At 40.3% G+C, this 26,845-nt stretch overlaps 2 protein-coding genes across 6 annotated transcripts in view; one reads left to right on the top strand and one right to left on the bottom strand.

The window, feature by feature from the left end:
* The first annotated feature begins 142 nt into the window (after positions 1 to 142).
* Cnih4 (cornichon family AMPA receptor auxiliary protein 4) lies at positions 143 to 15,270 on the top strand. Of its 2 annotated transcripts, XM_003474510.5 has the most exons (5): positions 144 to 308; positions 4,433 to 4,501; positions 8,585 to 8,697; positions 11,726 to 11,866; positions 15,078 to 15,270. In XM_003474510.5, exons 1-5 carry the CDS (start codon positions 240 to 242, stop codon positions 15,103 to 15,105), a joined length of 420 nt encoding a protein of 139 aa, XP_003474558.1. In that variant the 5' UTR covers positions 144 to 239; the 3' UTR covers positions 15,106 to 15,270. The 2 variants fall into 2 exon arrangements, with proteins under 2 accessions (XP_005005637.1, XP_003474558.1); XM_005005580.4 differs by lacking the exon at positions 15,078 to 15,270 and having other exon boundaries at positions 143 to 308; positions 11,773 to 11,866.
* Positions 15,271 to 22,362: 7,092 nt separating this feature from the next.
* Wdr26 (WD repeat domain 26) overlaps positions 22,363 to 26,845 on the bottom strand; it is a 35,434-nt gene continuing 30,951 nt past the window's right edge. For 3 of the 4 annotated variants that reach the window (XM_063237527.1, XM_063237528.1, XM_063237525.1), the window contains exon 14: positions 25,807 to 26,531. In XM_063237527.1, the coding sequence (XP_063093597.1) occupies positions 26,506 to 26,531 (26 nt within the window). In that variant the 3' untranslated portion in view covers positions 25,807 to 26,505. Of the gene's footprint in view, positions 26,532 to 26,845 lie in introns of all 4 variants that reach the window. The other variant, XM_063237526.1, reaches the window with a different exon arrangement.

Here is a 26,845-nt window from a genome sequence, read left to right as displayed (position 1 = left end):
TAACTGCCTGTCAACATTTCTAAAGTTAACAGATAACGTAGAGGCCCTGCCCACTGTTTGGAAGCGTTCACACAAGTGGACTACATTTCCCAGCATGGCTCGGCGTCCGGTTGCAATTCTTATATGAACTTTATCTCCCGTCAGGCCTCTGCGCGCGGTCGCACACTGTGTGCGAAACCGGCCTGTGAGGTGGGCCGGCCCGGCGTGTTTAGCCGAGGGAGCTTCCGCGGCGGCGGAGGATGGAGGCGGTGGTGTTCGTCTTTTCTCTGTTGGACTGCTGCGCGCTAATCTTCCTCTCCGTGTACTTCGTATCCTTGTCTGAAGCGGGCGGCGGCTAGCTGGGATATAGGATTGGCCGACAGGCGGGCCGGGCGGGGGCGGCGCGGGGCTAAGGAGGGCGCTCAGGGCCTGACCCACGGCCGGGAGCCGCGGTCGGTGCTCGGGCCTCGCCGTCCTGCAGCCACGGCCCCGCGCAACTCGTCGTGCAGTCCGGGAACTCATTTCTTTTTTAGTGCCGCAACGAGGTCAGAAGTCGTTTCCGACTTAGATGTTCAAGTCAAGAGTATCTTCTGCAGGTGTCTGTTTTGCAGGGTTTGCTGCCGCACTTTCAGAAGAGTAGATGGAGGTTCTGCAATCACCACCACAGCTGCGACTTCTCCCGCTCCAGGAGGGAGCGTCTAGCCTTTGTTGTGCAGTGTTAAAAAGCAGAAGGGGAACGCACGGTTCAGTTTTAAGTAATTAACTATAGGAAGAATGCATCAGGAATGCTGCATTCGTCCGCTTTCCATGGGCGTTGCACCTACTACTTTCTGATCCAAGTAAAACCTTGTTTGCCAGAGCGTGCTACGTTAGTTGTACAGACCATGGTTTTCTTGTGGCTCCGTATTTCATTGTGGACAGGCAGCCTGTTTTAGTGGAAAGGAGCAAAGTTTGGAATTCCTGCTCAGCAAGTTACTTGTTGTGCACGTTACTTCGCCTGTCCACGCCTCGGTCTTCATAGCTTTAAAATGGGAAGTAGTCGTTTTCTAGATGTGTGCGGTGAGAACGTTCGTTAAGCACCCAGTGCAGTGCCAGCCCCAGAGCAGTTGTCTAGTAAATACCAATCCCACTTCACTGCCTCCGGTGGAGCAGCAGAGTTTACTTTGAAGATTTCTGATGAGAACGCCCTGAGTTTTACTAGGGCTGGGGCTGAAGCTTGCTTACTTGCTTGACTTTTTTTTTTCCCTTCACTTGCCTAAGTTCTGATGACCTGTGCCTCTCTTGTCATATAAGGAACGGAAGCTGTGTTGCACTCAGAGAAATGAAACTAGACTATTTGAAGTTTGGAAAATGAAGTTTGCTCATTTAAGATTGGCTTGGTTTACATCAGCTTTAAAGTAAAATGTTAGGTGGCCTGTTTAAGGTACATTCAGAATGTGTTTCGTTTTTGTTACGCTGGAGATAGAACCCAAGGCTTTATGTATGTACTCTATCGTTGAATTGCACTTCCAGAGCCCCTCAGGATTTGTTTTGATGAAGTTGAGTGTATTGTTGTTTTTAGGGTTGCCGCAGTTTGTGTTAATGAGATGGAAATGGGAATAGTAGACAACATAAAATGTAGGAAGTTATTTGAACTTTGGTGACCGAAACCTTCGGAAGGGAGGGCAAAAGCAAAGGTGCAGGGACAGGTGCGGTCATTTCAGTGGTTGGGAGTTGGTTAATGAGTAGACCTGGAACATAGGTGATTTCAGTGTGATTGAGATGTTAGACCAGATTAGATTTTGGATGCTTGAAAGCTAAGGGAAGAGCTTTCACTTTTATTATACAGGTAATAGAGAGCAGAGCCAGTGACAATTTTTGACAAAATTGAGAGGAAGTGATCAAAGGTTAGAAAACGCTAGAAGTGATTTCAAGATATACATCGATCATTCAGGGGCTAGGGATTTAGCTCAGCGGCATAAGCACCTGCCTTGCAAGCAGGCAGTCGTGAGTTCGATCCCCGGTACCGATAAAAAGGAAAAAGACAAAAAAAAAAAAAAAAAAAAGATATACATCGTTCAGTATGGTGACTATAGTTAACAGTGTTTCACACTTGTGAAAAATACTGAGTATTAACTGTTCTTAACGCAAAAAAGATAACTAGTAAGGCATGTTAATTAGCTGTTTGTTATAGTATATGTAGATTATTATTTTATTTATTTACTTATATTTGGTTTTTTGAGTCAAGGTCTCACTGTATAGTGCAAGCTGGCCTCACAAATGTAAATCCTCTTGCCTCAACCTCCTAAATGCTGGGATTTAGGAGACCATCATGCCTAGTTACACAATGTATATACTTAAGACATTATGTTGTACATGAAAAATTTTTGTCTAAGTTAATTAAAAGAACAGAATAGTTTATGAGAAGGTAAGCCTAAAGAACGGATTAGAACTGGAAAGAGTGGAAGATAAACCAAGGCATAGGATCAAGCAGATGGAAGGAAGAAATAATATGGCACAAGGAAGAAATGATCTTTGGACTTGTCATTGGCAGATTGATTTATGGCCTTCCATATTTTGAACATGAGCAAGTGATACTTTCATCATAGAAATAAAACAGTGGAGAAGGACCCATTTGTGGAAAAATGAGTTATGAAGCTATTTAGTATTTAGTTGAGAATGTTTCTTTTGACTTTATTTTGATTTGTTTTTTAGTACTAGGGATTAAATCTAGGACCTTTGCACTGAATGTGTTTCTTTGGTGTTGTTTTGTTTTTATTTTGAAACACTATCTTGCTAAAATGCCCAGGCTGGGCTTGAACTTGTGATCCTTCTGCTTCAGCTTCCCAGAGTGCTAGGATTCTAAGCATACTTGGCTTTGATTTGTTTTAACATACATTTTCGGGGCTAGAGATTTAGCTCAGTGGCATAAGCACCTGCCTTACAAGCAGGCAGTCGTGAGTTCGATCCCCAGTACCGATAAAAAGAAAAAAGACAAAAAAACATACATTTTCAACTGAACAAAAGTAGACTCTGCTAGGTCAAGTCCCATCTTTCTATGACTCATTTAATTCAGGACTTTTTGTTTTATGTCAGTTTGTCCTTGAAATTTATTTTGTTATGTACCTGTATTAACTACCCATAATGAATATAGGCAGGATATACTACAAACATGTAATAATAAAAATTGAATTTTGTTTGTATGTTTGTACTAAACACACTTGTTTAATTCCGATATATAAATTTACAGTGTAGAGTTTGGAAAATAGTGAAAAACTTTTAAGAAAAAAATCAATAATTCAACTGTTTCCTTTTTTTGAGACAGAGTCTCACAGTGTAGTTAAGGCTGACCTGGAATTCACTATGAACATAAGCCCAGGCTGATCTTTTTTTGTTGTTTTTTGAGACAGCATCTGGCTGTGTAGTTCAGGCTGGCGTTGAGCTCACTGTGTGGCCTACGCTGGCCTGGGATTTGGGGTGATCCTCCTGCCTAAGCCTTCTGAGTGCTGGGGTTATAGGTCTGTGCCACCACACTGGGCAGCCTAGCCTGGTTTTTAATTTGATGCAGTGCTCTTGCCTCAGCCTCCCCAGTACTAGGATAACAGGAATGTGCTACCACTCCTGGCTATAATCCAATTATATATAATATAACCACTGTCATGGTGACTATGATGTATACATACTAACATGTTGTGTTTGTTGATATGCTTTTTGAGTCTCTAAGGACATTTTATGGATGTATTACAGACACTATTTTGAAGTATTGAGAATTCAGATTTTTAACTTTTTTTCTCTATACTGGTGTTTGAACCTAGGATCTTGCACTGTGTTACCATTGAGTTACATTTTCAGCCTTTTAACATTGAAAATATTTTTTGTTTGTCTTATTTTCCATTTCTTATAGCTCTTTCATATTTTTAAAATTTGTAAGCAGCATGTACACCTATAATACCAACACTGGAGAGGCTGAGGCAGGAGGATTGCTAAGTTTGAGGCCAATTTAGACTACAAAGTGAGTTCATGACCAGCCTGAACTGCATAGTAAACCCTGGCTCAAAAAAAATTTTTTTATCAGTACATTTGCAGTATATAATGATTACTTTCATTGTGGCTGTTGCACATTTGAGGAACTCAAACTAAAAGTTCTGAGTCAGACTTGATTCCAATAAAAAGAATAAATATTTTGTGAAAATAATTTTTTATATTCTTTTTTTTTTTTTGATACTGGAGATTGAACACATGACTTCATGCTTGCCAGCACTTATGCCACTAAGCTAAACCACAGGCCTGAAAATAATTTTTTGAAGGAATGTAAATGAGAAAATTGTTGTCTAATAAGCACACTTTAGAAAAGCATAACTTTTACAAGTCAAATCAAATTTTGCCTTGCAACTGGGATTGCTTTCTGTACCTTATGTACGTATGTTATAATAGAAATACAATAAAAAATATAATTCCTTATCTTGATTATCAGATTATTACATTGTCTGATTTAGAATGTGATTATATTAATGCTAGATCATGTTGCTCAAAATTAAACAAGGTAAGATACTTCTTTGCTCATTTTCTGACTTGAAAGTCCATTCTTTGTTTTCCATAGTAAAGATTATTTTAGCTAGTCAACATACGAGTTTTGATTTTAGAGTGCATGTTGATTTTAGGGTGCATATTTATTGGAACCTTGATAGAACTGCTGTGTTTTTAGTATTTATGATCATAAAATTATGCTAGAAGGTCTGTTTGAAATTTCAGTGCTGTACTCTTATATTCTTTGTCTACCAAAGACAACTATTCAAGCTAGATAGAGGTTTACTATAAGAGCAGAGTTGTTCCATCTTCTGTATCTAAACCTCCTCCTGCTACTATTCAAGGGGAAACCACTTAGGCTGGCTTTTAGAATGAAGGAAAACCTTCCTTTTGGTGGTTGTGGAGAAGTGGAGTGTTGGATTTTTTTTTTTTTTTTTTTGTCTTTTTCATTTTTTATCGGTACCAGGGATCGAACTCACGACTGCTTGCTTACAAGGCAGGCACTTATGCCACTGAGCTAAACCCCCAGCCCCGGAGTGTTGGATTTTTGAAACAGGGTCTCGCTATGTAGTTCAGGCTGGTCTTGAACTCACTGTGTGGCATATGCTGGCCTTGACTTCTAGTGATCCTTCTGTGTACTGAGATTATAATGTGGTGAATTTAATTAGTTAACTTGTTTTAAGGCCATTTTGCCTTTAGTATTGTCAGAACTTTATTTTGTTGGGGCAGGCTGTCTAGCAGGGAAACCAGTTGTTCCTGGTTCATTTTATGGGATGAGCAGGTAAAGCTTTCTGGATGAAAGTCCATATGTAAATGGGATGTGGAGAAGTGCTTTTGGCTTGACCTAAACATGATTCCCATGTATCCTTACATCTTCATTCTACTTTTAGTTCCTCTGGCCCTTGATGAAAAATAGCTGTATTTTGTTTAGAAAAATGTACTGTGGAAAGTTAAAATTTCCAATAACTTACGTTCATTCCTCTTCTTTTGTAAACTGATGGGTTTTTTTTAGTGAAAAGATTACTCAGTATTTTAGGTGCTTTGTTTGTTTTCATTCACAAAACTAGTATGTACAAAGAAAGGATTCTTCTGCTGGAATAGTTGCTTCTTGGATTTAAAGTTTTAAATAGTTTGTTTAATAATAATTTTTATGAAAGTTATATGTGAAGACAGAGCTGATGGCACTGCAAAGTTCATAGTGAGTAACAGCAGTCCCTATCTGACCTTTTGAGTCCTAACTGCCTTGCGTATTTGGGTTACCCGTTTTTCCCTGGCATTTATATCACTATTCTCTTATATATTGGCCTGCTATTTTTTGATCTCTCAGTTTTAAATATTATGCATTGACTTCTTAGTATGGTAGAGAAGATTTAGTGTGTTAGGTACCCCTTAAGAATCTGTTTACTTTCCCATCTTTTTTGATTTTTGGGCTAAATTGATATTCACAGTTTATATCATTATGATGTGCTGCTATATAAATAGTATTTATTGCTGAGCCTCAGAAAATACAGCGATATTTTTCTTTTATTTTTCCCTGGGTAGCTTTGTCTTTTCCAATATTCATAATTGCCACCTTTCTATCTTACCTGAGTTTTCTGTTACTTATAAATAAGTACATCTTTGTAGCACGTCACATGCTGAAATGTGTTAAAAGAAATAACCTGTCAGTTAAGTGTTTCCCAGGGTACGTCTCTCTTTGAGACCTCATGCTCTTGGCTGTCTCCTGTCAGCTTTAGTTTTCATTCTGGGACATGTGCTAGATCCTTTTATTCCTGGATTTTGTATGTTGGCCTACAATTGGACCTTATTTTATTGCAGTAGCCTTTTGAGATTTGAAACATGCGAAATGACTTTGAAATGTTTATATTTTAAAATATCTTACCCATACACTTGAATGATGTCTTGTCTGAGCACAGAATTCTTTGTTGGAAAGGATTTTTGTTTTGGATTTTAGAGACATGGCTTGGTAGTATTCTGATGTCAGGTGTTGTTAAAATGGGCCATCTGATTCCATTTTGATTTTTTCCTTTCCCCCCCTACTTTTGTTTAATGGTGCCAGTGATGGAATCCTAGCCAGATAGGTCTCACATGTGCCAGGCCAATGTTGGGCCACTGAGCTGCATTCCAAGCCCTGATTCTGTTTTTATGTGATGTTTTTTTTACCTATCTTCTTTGTGGAAGTTTACAGTCTTGGTCTTCGGTGTTTTAAGGTTTTGCACTAGGGTGTCTTTGGCCTTTTTTTTTGTTTTTTTGTCTTTTTTGTTTTTATCGGTACCAGGGATCGAACTCACGACTGCCTGCTTGCAAGGCAGGCGCTTATGCCGCTGAGCTAAATCCCCAGCCCCTTGTTTTGCTTTTTTAAGACAGGCTGTCAATATGTAGTTTGGGCTGGCTTTGAACTCGTTGTGTAGCCCAGGCTGGTCTCAAACTTGTGGCAGTCCTCCTGCCTCAGCCTCCTGAGTGCTGGGATTATAGGCCCATGTTAGCACGCTAGGCATAGGTACTTTTTGTTCAGGTCTTTTTCATTCATAATTTTAAATACCTGATAGATTCTTTGAGCATGACAATTTCTCTTTTTTCTTTCCTTCTCTTTCTCACTTTCTTTTCCTTTTCCTTGTGCTTTTCCCTTGGTGCTGGTTTGAGCCCAGGATCTTGTGCATGCTGAGCATGTGCTCCACTGCCCAGCTGTATCCACAGCTCCTTGTGTTCTGTTTGAATATATCTTCCTCTGTTTTGTCTCTTACTGCCTTACAACTTTCTTAACTAGATAATTGATGTGCCAATTCTTCTTTCTTATTTTTCTTATCTCTTGTTTTATGGTTTCCTCTGCTTTATCATCTAACTTTCTAGTAAATGTAGCATGTATGTTAAAATTTCTCTTTTTCTTTTTTTGTGGTTCCAAGGATCGAACTCACAACCTCATGTTTGCCAAGCAGGCACTTATGCTCCTGAGCTAAACCCCTGGCTAGCATGTATGTTAAAATTTTACTTTTTAAGAGATTTTTGTTCTCTTGGTTTATGCTTGACTTGCTTAATTCTGAGACTGGCTATAGTATTTTTGAAATTTTCTTCTGCTTCCTATATTATATGTTTCTCTAGGTTTTTTCCCTTTGTCCCCCCACCTCCACACCTAGTGCTGTCTTTCATTTTGAAGTCTTTCCTTAAATTTGTAATACTTGGCTGTCCATTTGTTTTTAAGCTCACTGGGTGGATTATGGTTGCTGACTAACTGGGAGACTATCGTAATGTTGCTGATGTCTACTTGTACTTTAGTGGAGTATCTGAAAATGGCAGGTTTTTATAGGTGTTTTCTCTTGAGTCATTAAATTACTCCAGAGAAGAATCCACCAGGCTCCTTCCTAGGGGCGGAAGCCTAGTTTTAGTCTTTCCTTTCTGTTTGTTTGGAACAAAGTGTTGCTCTGTAGTCCAGGCTGACCTTGAACTTCTTATGGAGTGTCAGTTTTTTCCACTACCATTTAATTTGCTTTAAAATTTTTGTGCCATGAAGAGAGGAATATTATTCGTGAGTTGAACCCTGCAGCCATGGCTGGGAGTGCACTAGAATTCAGAACTCCACAGTGAGCAGATAGCAGAGAGGGACAGGGGGGTCATACTTGGACCCAGGACCTGTCTTCCTGGTCATTATTTTAGTCCACTTTCATCTGTTATCCTAAGTGTTTAAAGCACTGTTTCATTAAAACATTAAACAAATGGTTTCCTTAGGATTCTGGAGAAGGGAGTGTGTTTTAAGATTCATATCCAAACTTAAATGGTGACTACATGTGGATGTCAGACGCTTTAGTTTAGATGCTGGAACAGAAAGTAAATTAATATTGTTATTCAAACCTGCTTAGTGAATAAATCCAAACCTTTGTTCAGGATAAAATGGAATTGAAATTTAAGTGCTTTATCTTTTAATCTGTGCTCTGATGTATTTGCATGGGGTAAGCATTTACAGCAGTTTTAACATCTGAGTCTAAATATGGTTTTGAAATTGTAGCTTGTAAACTCCTGGAACATTCATAGATTTAGCTTCAAATCATATGTACAGCCAGAAAGATGGACCAGTGAAGTGTAACACTGTGGCCTTCCCTTGTAGTGGGTAATTCCAGAAATGATCGGCCATTCGATTGTCAGCGTATTGATGCTTGTCTCACTGCACTGGTTTATCTTCCTTCTCAACTTACCTGTTGCCACTTGGAATATATATCGGTAAGTATTCTCTCTTATTACTTTGAGTTGGAGCAGTTAAACATTTATTAAATGAAATTTAACACTCTTCTCGCCCCAAAAATATGTGCCAGTAATAAAGAACAATCAAATGCCTTAGTAGGTCAGAACAAGTTTTTGTTCATTTTGACTATTAGGCAGATGTCATTTCTATGACTAAATCTTGTAAGGCACAAATTTACTTGCATAAAGTTATAAAATTTGTGTTCTAATGATAAAAGATTTGTTTTTTAATTGTCTTTAGTCTCATTTTCCTTTCAGAATGATCAAATGCCTGAGAATAAATATAAGGCTTCTTTGTTTATACTTGAAGTTTCTATTTGTTTTTTGGTTTTGTTTTGTTTTGTTTTTATTTTTAGTACTGGGGATCGAACTCATGACCTTACGCTTACCAGCAAGCACTTGAGCCATTGAGCTGAATCTCCAGTCCTAATGTTTTTTGAGACAGGATCTCAGTATACAGTCCAGGCTGGCCTTAAATTCACATTGAAGCCCAGGCTGGCCTTGAATTTGTGGTGATCCTCCTACCTCAGCTTCCTGAGTGCTGAGATCACAGAGCTATGCCACCATGCCCAACTCTGTACTTGTTTTAAATTAGAGTGTATTGTAATTAAGATATTCCAAAGAAACCAGGTGTGGTACCACAAGTCTGTAATTCCAGTAATCTGAAGGCTGAAGTAGGGCAATCACCATTAATTCAAGGCCGGCCTGGACAACAAAGCCTTTCTGGCCACATAGCAAGACCCTATTTCAAAAACTATAATGAAGTACTATATTCCAAAGAAAGTTACATTTTAAAGCCCACAAATTAGGTAACTTGCCATATATTTTATAAATTGAAGACATTTGCTCAAAAACAGACCATGAAAACATTGAGTATAATTTTGTAGTCAGACTGTTATACATAGCATATTTTCCTGTGAAGCACCTTGGAATAATCTTGACAATCCTGTAATTCTTTTGTTTGTAGTATTTTTTTTTTTTGTATTTTTAGACTTTGTTTATATCTAAGATTTTTTTTTTTGTTGCAACCATTCATTAACTACTTATAAGCATGATGTTATAGTGTGCAGTTAGAATAAAAAGGACATAGAAGAGAATAGAGGGAAGATTGGAGAATAGGGACCATGAAAAGACTGTTTAGGTGGGGTGAGAGGAGGGCAACCTTACCAGGGCCAGACAGCACCAGAGCCAGGGACAATTCTCTCTCTGAAGCTCTCCAGAGGGTAGGTCTTCTGGGGTGGAGGCTGCTATGCTCTGCCATGGTCAGCTGCGTAGACCAGCACCCCACCTGAGCCCTTGATGGGGACGCAGACCCCTTGCACTCTGTTGAGGGCCAGTCACACAGGGAATTGGTACAACCAGCTCTCTGTGGACCTCTGAGTGAGGCATAGACATGGGAGTGACAATGGGGACAGCAATTGAGGAGGTCATGATGTGCTGGTGTCCCAGATGGAGTCCTCGGGCAGCTCCGTTAGAAATGCCAGAAGAGTAGGCCCCCGCGGTATCTCAGTGTGATTTGTTTCCATTGCTTTGATGGCTAATGATCCTGATCTTTAAATGTGTTTATTAGCCATTATTTTATCTCTTTGTTATATATAGTTTTTTTTTTTTTAATTTTTTTTTTGTCTTTTTCCTTTTTGTCGGTACTGGGGATCGAACCCAGGACTGCCTGCTTGCAAGGCAGGCGCTTATGCCGCTGAGCTAAATCCCCAGCCCCTATATATGGTTTTTTAAACAGCCAAATTGACATGAAAATAAATGATGCTTTGGGAAGATTTTCCTGGAGACATTGTGTGCTATCAATTGAGTGGAGAGAAACTAGCAAGGAGGGAAACCATTTCACAAAACAGGAAGCAGAAATAGAGTGCAGGAACAATGTTGTGATTGTAGGGAAGGAGACAACTCTGAAAATAGTGGTATGGAAAAGAATTGGGCAGGACTTTAATAGGCTGTTCATCATAAGAAAGAGTGCTGTAAGAGGAAGTTTCTAAGGACCACCGAGAAAGTAGTAACACTTTCCTTAGATTACCTAGTAGTTAACAAACAGTAGTATTTTTTCAGACTGTTTATCTGGATATGTAAAAAAAATGCCCTCAATTCAGGTAAGCCACCAGGATTTGGGGGAGAATTTCAAATCTGTGGAATTCAGATATGCCTTGGCATTTTATAGAATTGATAGTTGAAAAACAGAATGTATGGAACCCTGACAGGGAGAGCAGGAGAGGTTCAGACACGAGGTACACAAGGGGCACCCACAGTCTGGGTGTTAAAGCCCAAATACCAGTTCTCTCAAAGTAACCCAAGTTCCAAATCCCCATAGACAAGCTTCTTAGAATTTGATGACATGTGTTTGATGTTTTTATGTTTGCTCATTTTGATTTTTTTTGTATCAAGAATCAACGCAAGACCCTGTGCCTGCCAGGCAGGCGCTTGTGCCACTAAGCTATATCACCAGCCCTTGTTTGTTTTTCTTTTTTTTTTTTTTTTTTTTGTCTTTTTCTTTTTTATCGGTACCGGGGATAGAACTCATATGACTGCCTGCTTGCAAGGCAGGCGCTTATGCCGCTGAGCTAAATCCCCAGCCCCCCCTTGTTTGTTTTTGAGACAGGGTTCGGGCTGGCTTTGGGCTTGTGGCATTCATTCTGTTTCAGCCTTCCAAATGCTAGGATTAGAGGTGTGTGCCACCACACCTGGCTGGTGCTTGGTTTTGGAACTTCTTTAACTGCAGTGGGAAAAGAGTTTGGGATGACTGGTTTGGTTGGTTTCTACAGATAATAGGTAAAAGGGTTTCAGTGTACAAAGATACCTTCTCTGGAGTGTTGCTATAATTACCTCACAGAGCAGAAAATTATTCTAAATTAACAGTATTGTAATCTGCAAAGGAAAAGTAGTGGTAGACTGTGACAGTCTACATTTGGTAATCATTTAAGGCTGCTTAGTTGATCATCATTGGTTACTTACTTTGCTATTGATGTGATTTTCCTCCTATATGTATATCCATTATTAGGTTCATTATGGTGCCAAGTGGCAACATGGGAGTGTTTGACCCAACAGAAATACACAATCGAGGGCAGCTGAAGTCACACATGAAAGAAGCCATGATCAAACTTGGTTTCCACTTGCTTTGTTTCTTCATGTATCTTTATAGGTGAGTTTGAAGTCCGCCTGCTGTCCTCAATGCTGTGTCTACCTTTGATGGGTGAGGTGTTGTTTTACTCTAGGATTTAGGTTAACATTGTAGAACTTTCGGGGATTATGTGAGTTGCTAGTGGTTGTAGACTTTTCATATATTGCAGTGATTCAGCATTTGTCTGGCCTATAGTCACTCTGATGCCCTGGTTATTCCTTAGTTGTTCAGGCTATCAGCATGTTTAAAATTGTCTTTGCTATTCTTTTCCTGCACTCTCAGTTGTAGAATTTTAAAGCAGTGGGGTAGTGGGTATTGATAAACATGTGCTTAGCACATGCAAAGCCTTGGAGTTTATCTGTAGCATAAATAAGGGACAAGTGTGAGGAACAGTTCTAGTTGTAGCAAAATAAAAATAGACAACTTGTGTAACTGGTTTGCGTGAGTGACTGCATTCCTTATTAACTACACTCTTCTTTTTTCTGTCTTTTCTTCCCTTGTCATGTTCAGTCACATTGTACGTGCTTTACCTTTAGTGTATTTCATAGTTCAAGGAGTCAGGATGAAAGAGACTGCACTCTCAGAGGATGACCTTGTAGCCCTTTTACCTTCTGGTTGCTGTTGTTAAAAGTGGTTTTATTACTGACATACCAGCTTTTATTGCAGGGACTTTATCCTGCTTCTCTGTTGCCTGTCACAGCTGGCATGTTACTTTGCACACAGCAGACATCAAGGCTTAGAAATGGAATTAGCTTTGGAAAAAATATTTACCTTCTTTATAAAGTGGAAGAGTCTGTGCATTCATTCTTTGATTACAAGTATCTGGACTTTACCACTTACATGTAACCTAGGGCATGTTCCCTTCTTTCTTTCCTTATTTTATTAGTACATGTTTGTGATACATGATAGGTACATTCATTTTGGTAAATTGGTACATGTGAGGATCATTTTAGTGTTTTTTGATCCCTTTATGCCCCACCCCTCTTCTCCCTCCTTTCTGGGATCTCATTCCCCATCTCCAAAACGTCTGCCTTCATTTCATACCACCCCATTTTTCTCTTACTCTTTATATTTTGGGTTACCCATAAGAGAAAGCATAAAATACTTAACTAAATCTGACTTATTTTACTTACTATTATGGTCTCAAGAAACATACTGTAATTTTTCTCCTCCTCTGTGGCTGAATGTATTCCATCGTGCCTACACATACCACATTTTATCCCTTTGTCCATTGATAGTCATCTAGGCTGTCTCCTTCCAGAGCTTAGCTGTGAATTGTGCTGCTATAAATGTGGGTGTGCACCTACTGCCATAGTCTGACATTTTTAATTCTTTCAGGAATATACCCCACGCAGATTAGTTGGGTCAAATGAATTTTTATTTTTAGTCTTTTTGGTTTAGTTTGTTTTTTTGGTACCAGGAATCAAACTCACGACCTTGCATTTGCTGAGGCAGGAACTGAGCCGCTGAACTATGTTCTCAGCTCTAGTTTTGTTTTTTGAGACAGAGTCTTGCCATGTAGCTGACCTCAAGTTTATTGAAATCTTCCTACCTCAGCCGTTTGACTGGTGAAATTACAGGCATGTATCACCATATCTAGCTTATTTTTAGTTTTTTCAGAAATCTTCAAACTGATTTCCATAGTGGTTGTACTAGTTAAGCGGTGGTTTTTTCCTGCAGTCTCCCCAGCATGTGTTGTTCTTGTGTTCTTGGTGATAGCTATTATGATGGAAGACTGAAATCTTGTTTTGATTTTTTTTTCCTAATGGATAAAGATGAATATTTTTTTCATGCGCTTATTGGCCATACGTACTTCCTTTGAGAAGTATCTATTCAATTTATATGTCCATTTTTTATTGTATTATTTTGTTTTGGAGTTGTTTTGAGTTCTTTGCATATTCTAGATACTAGTCCTATCAGAATGGTAATGGCAAAAGTTTTCTCCCATTTCATAGGTTATCTCTTTACTATTGTTTTTGCTGTATAAAACCTTTTTAATCTAACTTAATCCTATTTGTTGATTCTTGATATTTCCTGTGCTGCTGGCTTTTAGGAAGTCTTTGCCTGTGACTGTGGTTCAGATGTTTTTCTTGTTATCTTCCAATAGCCTCAAAATTTGCTTTCATATCTAGCGCTTTCATTTTAGTATATGGGGTAGGAGAGATGGATCCAGTTTAAATGTCTTCATGGGGATAACTTGTTTTCCCAGTACCGTTTATTAAAGAGACTATCCTTGCTGCCTATGTTTTTGGTTTAGAGCAAGTTTCTTAAGCTGTTTCAGTTTGTCATCTGAAATGGGCTATGAACAATGCCAGTCTTGTTGGACTGTAGTGTGGAGTAAGAGCAGTTAACATGAGAGACACTGAGGTTTATTCTGCTCTATAGTAAACTCTGAAACATCTTTTAGAAATGTTAGTTACTGCCATTAGTATAGGTTGTGCCCTGGGTACATCTGATATGGTTAAGTCTGGACAACTAATCATTTATACCATTCGAAACATATGGGTATTTCTGTGCAGTTTAGTCATTTGATTTTAACAGAACAAGGCTGATTCTGCACATAAAAAGAAAATGGCTGTTTATCATCAGTTAGCCCCAGTGGTTTTAATGGAGCGTTTCTTTGGGTGACTGCTATGTGTCAGATAGTTCAGCACCACGTGTGACAAAAGGAGGAGTCGTCACTGTAGACTTTGTTGGTTGCTTTGTTGGTTGGCTGTTGTAGTCCTGGGTATTACACAGAACTTTAACACAGAAAGGTTCCAGTCTGGCTTGTGTGAGGTACTCGTAGATGGTGATACAGGCTGGCTTGTCAGCCAGAGCACGCAGGAAGATGATGAGCTATGCCAGGCCGAGAGGCCAGCTTCCCAGTGCAAGTGCTGCGTGCCCATCAGAATCCTGAGCAGGGGATATAGGATGGTGAGGTGAGGGTGGTGTTCCACCATAGCAATAGTGTGTGTAGATATCTTGCTAGAGGAGGAGCTTCTTGCCCAGACATAACTTTTAATTGATTTTCAGTCATACTCCCCAGCCTTCACTCCGAATTACTCATTTTTTTACTGAAAAAACTAGGGTGTTGAGAAGTCCTTATGTATTCTTTGCTTTAGGTATATTTGCTTGTTTTCTATTCCAGTGAGTGTTCTTTGAAGATTCTCAGTGATGCCATTTTGGACAGATGAGACTTTGTAGGAGGATTCTTAAGGAAATATGTAACACAAATTTCTTCTTCCCACAGTATGATTTTAGCTTTGATAAATGACTGAAGCTGGAGAAGCCATGGTTGAAGGCAGCCTACCCTACAGTGCACAGTGTTGGAGCCAGAGATTGCTTAAACCATCCTTAGACCATGACCATAGCAGTATATATTTTCATCTTTGAACAAAAACTATTTTTGCTGTATTTTTACCATATAAAGTATTTAAAAAATATGAATCGAGTTTTTGTAGATTTCTGATTCTCAACTGTAGCCCAATGTGTGAAGGTATTATCACCTGAGTGCTGAAGGTAGTTATTTGTATGTAGATGTAGGACTGTATATGGGCATGCATGCCAAAGCATGAGGGACATGCCTTCAAGGGACACTCACTAGAAGAGGCACAGGATAGTCCAGGTACAAAACAGCATCAAGAGAAAGTCTTTTACTTTGGTCAAGAGAAAGTCATTTACCCTTTTTGCCTTTATTGTGGCAACTTCATGTATTAATAAAATTTACAGGATTGTCAACTAAGAGTCTTTTCACAAGAATGTTAACAGAAAGTGATATTTCACAATATATTTTTCGTTGCAATATCTGAAATCTTATAAGCCATTGCCCAGGTATAATGTAATTATTATAGAAAGGAAAAATAAATAAACCAAGTTTTTATCATTGCTTTTGTTTAAAAGCTATACTGCTTCCACAATCAGCCCAAACCCATCTAATACCCCCAGCTCTTGCTTATTTCTTATTTCTATATTGTAGTTTCTCCAATTCCATTGGCTGTGTGTTTCAATGCATGTGGAGAGGGGATCTGGTGCAGGGTGTGCATTAGAAGCAGGTAGGTCAGTCATTGTCGGTGCGGTAGCCTGTTTGTGTCCTGCTGGATACCAGGATTAACTGTTGCCCTTCTGTTCACCACTGACTCACCTGAATCAGGAGACACTATACAAGCCATTTCCTGCACACAGCAATATCTCACTAGGTGCAGTTCCTTGGGGCTGGATTTGTAAAAAAACTCCCAAATTGGTGGGTATGATTGGCCTCCACCCTTAGCCAGCCTTGGGGTGGGTATGCAGTGAGCCTTACTGTTTATCCTAAATCTTACTTGGTGTCTCCAAGTCATTGTCTTCCATTCCGGCATTTAGCAAATCAATGGGTATAAATTTATGGTAGAGTCTAAAGGTAGTGCTCCTCTGCCATGAAGTCGGGGCTGACAAGGTATGTAATCCCCACAGTGCTTACTGTACCATGTACTTCCAGCCTTGGATTCATCTTTGAACAAAAACTATTTTGATGAATTTGATGAGATTTGGTGAAAGCGGGAGCACGAGGCTCAGCTCCCCTGCTGCTGAGGTTGCAGGGTAGAAAGACTGCCCAGGCAACACAGGAAAGGCAGAACCAAGCAGGAAGTGACCATGGCTCTTGGGGGCCACAAGTTGTTGTGGCAATGTTGTGTTTCTGCTAGGCCAGGGCCAAGAAGTTAGTATCTGGCTTGCAGCTCCTCCTCACGTTTTCCCTCTGATGCAGCTTGTGTTTAAAAAGCAGTCCCTTCCCTTGACTTCAGTGCCTCTTTATGAGTTCTGCTCAAGCTTAGGAAGCTGTTGGACAATTTCAACCCTTAGCATCCAGAGCTACCTAAAGTAGTGCAGAGTGGTGATCAGACATTTTGTCCTAATAACCAAAACCAACACCAAGGGAGCTGAGCGCCTTGGGGTTGTGGGTTTACATGCCAGGTTAGGTTACTGAGCAGATCAGAGTTGCGCCTTGCTGGTAACAGAACCATTGCACTTTCCCCCTAAAGTATTCACTCTCAGTAAAAAGCAAAAACCCTTTCTTAAACTGCTTGTCTGTACCAAAGTCAGGAAGGGAGTTGGGGGAACCACTCAAGTTTTCTGTTTTTTAATTTTTAAGGGGTTGGGGCTGGGGATTTAGCTCAGCGGCATAAGCACCTGCCTTGCAAGCATCCCCGGTACCGATAAAAAGGAAAAAGACCAAAAAAAAAAAAAAAAAAAATTTTAAGGGGTCTTCTACAAATGAGGGCAAAGGGCATGGAAGCTCCAACTTTACAATAGCTGTGATTAAGATGCTAAAGGTCCCTTTGCTGGGCTTTGTACCAGTGGGACTGTTATGAGGACATCCCTTGGTCTGGGGTCTACAGCTGAGAGGTCAGGAGGTTGCCAGGGCCTTGAGTCATGAGTGCCTGGATTCAGGTGTTGAGTCCAGGATTGTTGCCCTGCCTCCTTGTGCTGTCCCTCTGTAAAGGTGGGGCTCGGCCCTTCGGGTACAGACCACCTTGGGTGCCCCATGTGCTAGTCTCCCTCTGTAAGTCAGGTTGTTTCCCTGCCATCCTCCCGGCATAGTAGGTGCTGTTGCTAATACCCGGAGCCTCAGCTGAGAGCAAAGGTGCAGCTCAGTCCATCAGAGCCCAGCAGGCCCTGTGCTGCCTCTTCCTGCCAGTTGCACCAACAGCCATGGGATGAGAAGCCAGCCAGCTGCCCCTGGCCTGGCCTGGCTGTGGGCGTGGAAGCTAAGAAAGCTTCCTGCAGTCCATGGTCTCCTGTGACTCATCACTCACTCTTTGGCGTCACAGTTATCTCCTAGATTGTACGCTCCTAGAGGGCAGAGTCCACTCGAACTCATGTCTGTGTCTTCCCCTTCTCTCTCCTGGCACCTGCCACAGTGCCTTGCACACGGAAACAATAAATGAGTGTTGGGTGACTAATCTGACTGTGGTGTTCTGTTGCTCTTCCAGCAGGAAGTCTCGCTGGTGTCTTCCACACAGTGGGGCAGCATGGTCAAAGCACAGCACTGTGACCGTTTTCAGCAACCATGTTGTGAACTCTTCTCACACTGTTAGGCCAGGAAAGGAGACTGCTGAGCTCAGCACTGCTCACAAGTCCTATTTTGTCAGAAATGGCTGTCCAAGTATCATGTACCTAGGTATAATCACCCCCAAAATCTAAGTAAACTTCTTACACAAAAATAGATAGGCAGCTAGGTAGAGAAGATAAATCTGAATTCTTTACTTTCTAGATCTCTGGTGCCTAAGGTTGTATTCTTTAAGCCAAATACTGTTTTGCTCTGCAGCATAACAGATTGAGTATTTTTGCAGTAGTGAAACTTCAGTTAACAAGGCACCAGTTATAAGTAGGTTTGTCAGTGAAGTCCTGCTTGTCATGAATATTCCAACAGGCAGGAGCCCTTGTTCTGCTGCTGACCGAAGGTCCCTCAAAGCTTTGGGCGAGCACAAAACTGATGCTGTTCTGCAAACCAGGGCTCTTTAGAAAATGCCCTTGGGAAGAAGCTGCTTTCACTTCTCACTGCCTCCTCTGGCTGTGCGTGTCCCCCAGCCAGCTGAGACCTCAGTGGTGGACTGTAGCGCCCTCTGCTGCATCTGTTTCTGAGCAACATGGTTTTCTCTACCAGTTCTCACTCAACTTTAGAACCTAGTCAAGATGTGTTGGCTTCAGAAATGCTAAAACTCCTCTTTCCTACTGAGATACTCTCATGAACATTAGAATCTTGTCCAAACGTGAGTCAATTTAGCAAACAGTGTAAAAGCTCACTTTCGTAAAATGTGCCTCCTGAGGGGCTGTGGATTTAGCTGAGCGGCATAAGCGTCTGCCTTGTAGGCAGTCATGAGTTCGATCCCCGGTACCGATAAAAAGGAAAAAAAGATTTAAAAAAAAATGTACCTCCTGTCATGTACCTAGCAGGCTGGGGAAAAAGTGTTTGCCACTGAGCTGCACTCCAGCCTGGCATGAGGCTTGAGGCACACAAAATCCCTGCTCCATCTCATCTTGCGTTTGCTGGTCTAGGGGAACCATGTGCTTGGGACAGAAGGCCAGCACTTGAGCAAGCAAAGTTTTGAGACAAATGCCTAACACCTGGAGTTAAAGGAGGAAAGGAGTTCATTTAACTCACAGTTTATGAAAGTTTAAATTCATAATTGCCTGGCTCCAAGGCAGGGTAGCTTGGCAGAGGGGCCTCAGAGCCTCTCTCTCTTGTATCTTATCATTAGGGCGGTGTCACACCCTTAATCCTGCCATGAATTATACTCAGCCAATCAGTGGACCAATTTAGTAATCACACACACTGAACTCAGCCCTTTCTGAAAAGCCCCACCCATGACTGCATGAGGCTTTGGGGGTATACCTACACAAAAGCCTCAACAGTTCTCATTCATTGCAACTGATAATTTTGCAGAGTGGCAGGTGCCAACACGGAATCAAGTTAGATGAGAAACCGCTTTCTGGAGCCAACTGTCTCATAGCCTGGTGTGATGGGCAGCAGCTATTCTCATAGGCCTATCAGATGTAGACGGTACCTGAGCCCCTAGCTTACAGGAAGGCAGCGTGCCTGGCGATGTCCACTGTAGAGGGGAGGCTGACTGGGGAGGTGGGGAATGGCTGTGCAGGTCTGGGAACGGATGCATTTTTAGGAGTGTAACCGGGCTAACCCACTGTGGTCGGTAATTTTCTTATTGAGTGCAATCATGTTATCTACAGTCCTCTATCTTCTCTGACCACCCTGACACAAATGACAAATGTCATTACATCTGTCATATTTTCCTGTCTCAAAACTCAGTTCATTTGTTCACACTGAGAACCAGATAAGGTCTGTATATCGTATTGGATTAATGGTTCTGAAATCTCAGTCTTTAGGTTCCTCACCTTTTCTTCCCAATTTCTTAAGCTAGGTCTGTTTGACATATTTAATCAACCTGCAGTACTCCTGATTTTGCCTTGTCCATCCTTTCTGGTGCTTCCAAACCACTCTTAACCTCCATGATTTTAAACTACATAGGGACTTACAAAATGATTTACAGATACTCAAAATTTGTTATAATGTATCACCTACCTGCTCTAAGTTTGAAGTCAGTTTTTCCATGTTAAAGGGCCACACAAGAGACCAAGGCAATACTGATTATATGGTACAGTGCCTAAAAACACGAGTTCTGAAGAATTCGGCTTGAATCTGTTCCCTCCGTTAGTAAAATGGGAACTACAGAGTGCCTGTCCCATACAGCCACCTAGTAGTCACGAAAATGCCTGTGACTCCCAGGAGCACAGATTAATGCTTGTGACTTTGCTGTCTGGGTCTGGTGTGCACAGATGTTGTGGGGTCAGATGCTTTCCACACAGATATTGCTTCTGCTTTTAACTTGTCATCTCATCTCTGCAGTAATGGGTAGTGCTGTAGTATGGTACTCAAACACGAAAAAGTGAACTGTGCCAGGTGGATATTGCACAAGTACTTGGGATGTTAAAACTCCAGATCTCTCCTTTGATCCAAAATTTTGTAAAAGCCCTGTTTGGGTCATATGCACTTCCAACCAGGATGCTTCAGCACTGAAGAGCATAGTTTTTATAAGCTGGAGTTTAGCATGTAGAAACAATAAGCAGGAGCCAGATGTGATGGTGTATGCCAGAAGCACTCCCATCTTGTCCTTGTCCCAAGTAGTGTAAGAGAAAACAGAGGAAAGCCAACTAAGGTTGGTTTGCCATCTTCACGAACATACAACAAATTTAAAAGGTCTTTCTATCCAAAACTACCAGCGCACAAGAGCCCATTCTAATGTACTCATAGGAAAGGAACAGCTACAGTTTAAAGCTTTAAGAATCGTAAGACACTTTGTTTTCTACCAGGAAGTTCACCTATCTCTTCTCTTAAATGACTTTTTGTTGGTTAGAAAATCAAAGATTGTTGATATTGTTGGGCGGAGGGTAATCAGTTTTGAAATTATGACTTCTAATTCAGAGTTTATTCCACTTAACTATGTAGTGAAGAGCTTGAGAACACTATGTACATTCATTTGAATTCTAGATACAGTCTATGGCCATCCATGACTCTTTTTTTCCTGAGGCTGTGAAAGAATCTCACATAACATGTGAGAGACTTGGGTTCAGAGTTGAATCAACTTGAACAGTGGTAAAAGAAGCCAGTAATCCACATCTAAGAGAAATTAAAATAGGATTGAAAATCTGTCCCTTGGGGCTGGGGATTTAGTTCAGTGACATAAGTGCCTGCCTGGCAAGTGTGTAGTCGTGAGTTCAATCTCTGGTACCAAAAAAAAAAAAAAAAAAAAGAAAATCTGTTCCTTGTCCTTGTTTCCCACCTTCACTACAATTACATGTTGATGTACTAGGTCAGCCATCAGAGGAGGATACTGTTTCCTATGCAGTGGGCTCACAGCCACAAAAAACAGTGGACAAGATTACTCAGTGGTGCTAAGGATGATGGAATCATTTTTGGTTGAATCTTAAAGTTTTTTCTGGAAAAAAATATCAAGTAGAAATCATTAAATGATGTACATACACATCAGTTTTTCCTTGGCTTAAAGGAGAGAGAATTAGATCATCTTTTAAAATATAACTGTGCTCTTAGATTTGTGAAAGCTGGAACATTCTTAATGGTGGTGCTGGAACATGGTCCAAGTGTAGATCAAGTCTAAATCAACTACAGCTGACATAAAAGTAGAGCCACACTGCATTTAAAGAACACAGGTGCCAACTGTGTCCTCCCTGGTGATGGTGGGTCAGAGGCACTTGCCATCCCCCGCACCATGGACCCAGCTCTCATCACCCGTCTGTCTGTGGTAGTTCAGTGAACACAGGTTTCTACATATGAACAAAGCTCTCCCATAGGGACTCATCTGATGAAGGAATTGGGATTTGCTTTTGTCATAAATACAGAAGGGAGCGTGGGTTTGGGCACACTAAATGCTTTCTCCAAGGATGGCTTTACAGAACACCTTCAAGAAAATCCTTGGAAAGCTATTAATATAATTCTACTAGTTACACACGGACCTCATTTGAAACTGGAAATACACGTTCTCAACTGATCAATACATCCAATATCCCAAAATGAAGTTCTGATGCAGTAACAATTTTAAACAAAATAAGGCAAGTAGTTTCTTTCGGAAGCAGTGTTCCTAAAGGAAACGTCCGACACTCAAGTCCACTCAAGTCCACTTGAGCCCAAGTTAAACGTGTCAGGTCAAGAGCTGCATGCCATGTATTTCAGCCAACCAAAGTACTGTACTCAGATGAATAAGATGATGTAGTACAACAAGAATCAGTTATTCATTCTGTTTATTAGACTTAAAGAAAAGGAATATGAATGACTGGTTAAGTGCTGAGCACTGACATGGAAAAAGCTTATTTAAAAAAAAAAAACCTCAGTAATGCAAATCAAAAGTTAATGTAGTTTCAAATGAACAAAAACCGCAGACATGTAATATACTACATATTTATAAAACAAGTCAACATAAAGGTGTCTTCTAAATAATTAGAACAGGTGAAAATAAATATCAGAGACCTGAAGTTTTTATAGTTTAATGAAATAATAAAGCAAAGAAATTTAAACTACTAAATATAATCTGAGGCAGTTAAAAAAAATCAAAATTTAAGAACATAATCTTTTGAAACATTTAATCAGTCCATTGCAAATAGTAATTATATACCAAAAGCTCTAAGTGTTAACTAGTTCCACCACAATGCCATGTAAATTATGACAATTCAGAAATCTTGAGATTAACACTCTGTTCTCCTTTTGATCTCTACAGCTTGGTTTGTAAGTCCCTTGGTTTGTAAGTGCTTCTGTGAGCTGTTCCCTCCCCACACACACTTTTAAAGAGGCCAATAACAGTTGTCCATCTGTGCCTAAAAATGTTAGGATTCAGTTCTAGCACAATGACCCTGACAATGTTTTAAGCTAAAGATGGGGACACAATTTCAGTCTTATAAAAATATATCAGTCTTAACCAAACCTTAAACTCAAGAGAGGGCACTTCACATGTGCACGAGACTGAGGAAGACCAACAAGAATCCGAACAGCTGTGCAAGGGCTTTTTATGAATCAAGTACACTCTCTCCCACACACACACCACACACATACACACGTTTTTATACTATTAGCTTTGTTAATCCAGGCTATCTGGATTAAGTAGATAAGGGAAAGGTTTTTACAGTTTTTGCTGTTTCAACTATAGGGCAGCTACTAAAACAATAGCTTAATACTGGAAAATTTTAATTATGTTCACCCTGTTTTTAGAAAGTGTCTAAGTGTAAATTCAAATTCACCTCTTAAAGTTAGCAGTTTATATATTAAATCAGACATGGTTTCTGAAATGTAGTAATGCTTTGAGTAGCAACCCAAGAGGAGAGTTGCTAAAGTCTAAATGAGAAATTAAACTAAATCAAAATATTTATACATTTTAGAAATGGGACAAAAAGGATATTAAGACAAATGTCTTCTTTCCTCCCCATTCAAAAGCAGCCATTCTTCTACTGTGAAAGAAAGTGACAGGGACACTTCCTGCAGATGCGCGCTAGTGACCCACGGGCAACTGACTTGCAGGAGGCAACGTCCTAGAAAAGAAAATTCCAAGACGGGGAGGGTGGAACAGAAGGGTTTTCTATTAATGTCATGGAACGCCTTAGGGGCAGAATACTCCTAATGCTAACGCTCAGCTGACTACTACTTGTGTCCTTTCAGACCCACACTGACAAACTTTTTTCTCCTAATGAGCAGGTTATTTTAATTAGGGGATGCCTTGTTCTCCCACCCCATAAAATGGGTCAATTTGTGAGGACACTGGCAAATAAAAATGTCCTCCACTAAAACTACTTACCTGGATTAATAGAACACATGTGGCCAACAGTAAGAGCAACAGAAATGTAGCTGGCATAGGTACAAAAACCAAACAGAAACCTTTTCATCCCTCCCAACTCCTACTCTAATCCTTTTCCACCACCCGCATACCAACCTCAATAGTCCCCAAATCTAGTATGTGACCATTAGCATCCAATTACGTGGAGGAAAAAGACATTTAATTTCATTCTTGCTCTAGCCCTTCATAGATAACAAAAACTTTTTTTAAGCACATGGAAATGAGCCTACTAACCTGATTTTTGGAGCCAAAAGTTCTCCACTCTATTTTGATCTATGTGCAAAAAGTATTGGTACTTTTCAATTTGACATTTGTTAATATCTTGTGGCTGACTTGGTGGTATTCTCACTCTTACTCCTATAATAATCTACAGCATTACTGCAAATTTTCAGTGATTTCTATGGGTTAGAAAATCCTATTAGGTTGTTACATCAGAAAATCCTAGGTTTCTTCATTTCTTCCACTTTTCTAGCAGTCATTGCATGGCAAATGTAGGAAACAGATGTTTACAGCAAATTGGCACAGCAAAGTACCAGTGTGTAAGAAGCTGCCAGTTAAGGTTAGGCAGATCCAGAAAGCAAACTCACCTAGCTGCTTTTGGAAACCTTTGCATAGTTGTCACTCCATTTTAACTGGAGTTACGTACTTGTAAATGTGCCTCACTTTGTGTTCCTAGCTATACTTCAGAAGTACTGTGGAAACACAGATCTGGGGGCTGGGTGCAGAAGAATCCAAGTGCTAATTTGCCCCTGAATGGGTGCAGAGCGCAGCAAGTGTTACCTGTGCCAAAGCACCCTGCAGCTACACACTGATGCCCTGAAGGGCCCAGGCCGGCATCCTGCAGTGTCCCGGAGTATGGGACAGGACATACTAACAGCCTGAGGGCACACAGGAATTAATGGTTCTAACTGTACTGAGGTAAAGAGAAGTTGCCACTTAATTGTATAGCGTTACCAATGAAGATTTTATTCAAGCTTAAAGTAAAAAGTAATTTTAGTCAAGAAAACTTAAGTACCAGATAAACGGCAACAGTTAACTTAGAAGTATCAAAAGAGGAATTGATTCTCTAAGAGGTGGTCTCTGTAAAATGGAGCTTAAAGTAGTATTTTATATACCAACTCGATAAAACAATCTGACCACGACTTATCATTTTCTCCTACTGTGGGCTTTTGCAAGAATGCCCGCTATTTTAAGGCCAAATGTGTTTTCTTTCTTTCCTTCTCCCTTCCATGACTCCCCCTTTCTCCTTGTTGTCCAATCTTTGGTTGCCCCAGGCTCCTCCCCTCAGGGGACCTGAAATACAGCCCTGTTGCGCAGTACACTTGGCTAGTCTTCGAGGGGATCTTACTCTGCGGGCATCCCCACTCCTCCTTCCTACTGCAGAGCAGGGCGGCTTCGAGGGAGAATGGACTGTACCCGGCTGTCAGGGGTTTAAAATACAACGTGCACATCAGGCTTTTGGCTTATTTTAAAGGTGAAATTCTCAAAATGAAAACATTCTTTTCCATGAAGGAAACCAGCGAGGGAAAGACTACCCACACACAGCACCATGGAGAACGAGGCTCAGTATGGCAACATCTAAAAAACCGAGGCAGAATATTCATCCAATTCATGTATCCCTGGAGGTCAGCATATTAAGGGCAACTGTGGGAAAGGACTAGGTTTTTATCCCGGCTTACGTATCTCTGTAATCTACTCAATTCTTCTAACAGTCTCATTTACCTAAGTATTACGTTCCGTATCTGATTTCTACTTTTGCTAGATCACACCAAAATGACTTTCCAAGCTGAGCACAACCTGAGACAAGCTTTTCGAAAACCTAAATTAACTACTGATCTCTCATGTTGGTGCATTTAAAATTTTCTTTTTCAAGCATGAATTTCTTCAACATCAGCTGATGTTCCATCAGAAAGGAAAATAAAGAGGGGAGCCTTTAAGGGCGACTGCACTGTGTCATGTCCTTCCGAGCACTGTCTCTGACTGTGTCTCATGTGGAATTCCAGGAGAGCATCAGTTATGCTGCACATTTAAGTTGTATAGGGAACTGTTTTTAAGCTGGTTTAGATTCCAGATGTATACAAATGAAGTCACTTTAATCCTATAAATACTTCTTAATTTATTTTTAAAAAATTGTGCTGTTAACCCTTTTACGGGGCAACAAGCTATGTGAAAAGTACAAAACTTTTTGTCAAATGTAATATTGAGAGTGCTTTTGACATAGTTCACTGGTTTGTCATCTGTATCAGTATATACTGCGCAACGGGCAAGGCTAGAATCCATGAACCAAGCTGCAAAGATCTCAAGCTAAGTAAGGCGGAAAGATTGAGAAACAAAAAGAGGAAATTCTTTCCTATCCAATGTATACTCTTCAGACTAATGCACTCTTTCTATCAAGCCTTCTAAACTGTTAAATAAAGTTTTCCAAACAAGCATTTAAACTTCATTACACAGAAGAGCAACAAGAATGGTACCCTGCCAGACAAAAGGCAGGAGGGAAAAAAATATATATACTGAGTTCAGTGGGTAAGCCTGAATGTAGCACAGTTCTTCACGACCGATGGGGGGTATTCAACATGGTGTCCAACAACGCTCTACGACGTGCTTCATCTCAACTGGTTACTATGAAGCAAGGTGGAAATGTTTGGCCCCAGTCGGGCTTCAGAAATGGTTCTTTTTTCATGACGAGCATGTCTGTCCAGCTATCAATCATGTTTGTTTGCACCAAATCCCAAGCCATTAAAATACGACTAATTTTAAGTTAAACAGATGTCGTGGGCTCCAAATTCGCCATCAACTATCCATGCTACTGCATTCCTCTGGGCGAAGACGAGATGAGATGTACATGGGGAAAGAGGAAGGAGAGAGCGAGAAAACAAGTTACCAGTTAGCTTAAGAATGACTATAAACAAAAGTTCCTTGATATTTTCATCAAAATAATCCAACAACATATCCACCTCACTGTTAGGCTATACATTATAAACTCATGACTGTTTTGAATATTAGAGAAATGAGTGAATATCTATGTTAGAATTCAGTATTTTTAAAAATAACCTTGAAATTACATAGAATCAGAAAATCTTTATGACATTTTACAACAAAAAAGAGGAAAGAAACATCTGGTGGCCCAAGG

The sequence above is a fragment of the Cavia porcellus genome, unplaced genomic scaffold (assembly GCF_034190915.1).
Source record: "Cavia porcellus strain 051 isolate PalLab524CR breed Dunkin Hartley unplaced genomic scaffold, mCavPor4.1 scaffold_26, whole genome shotgun sequence".
NCBI lineage: Eukaryota > Metazoa > Chordata > Mammalia > Rodentia > Caviidae > Cavia > Cavia porcellus.
Note: the sequence above shows the minus strand (reverse complement) of the source record. Positions and strands in the feature narration are given on the sequence as shown.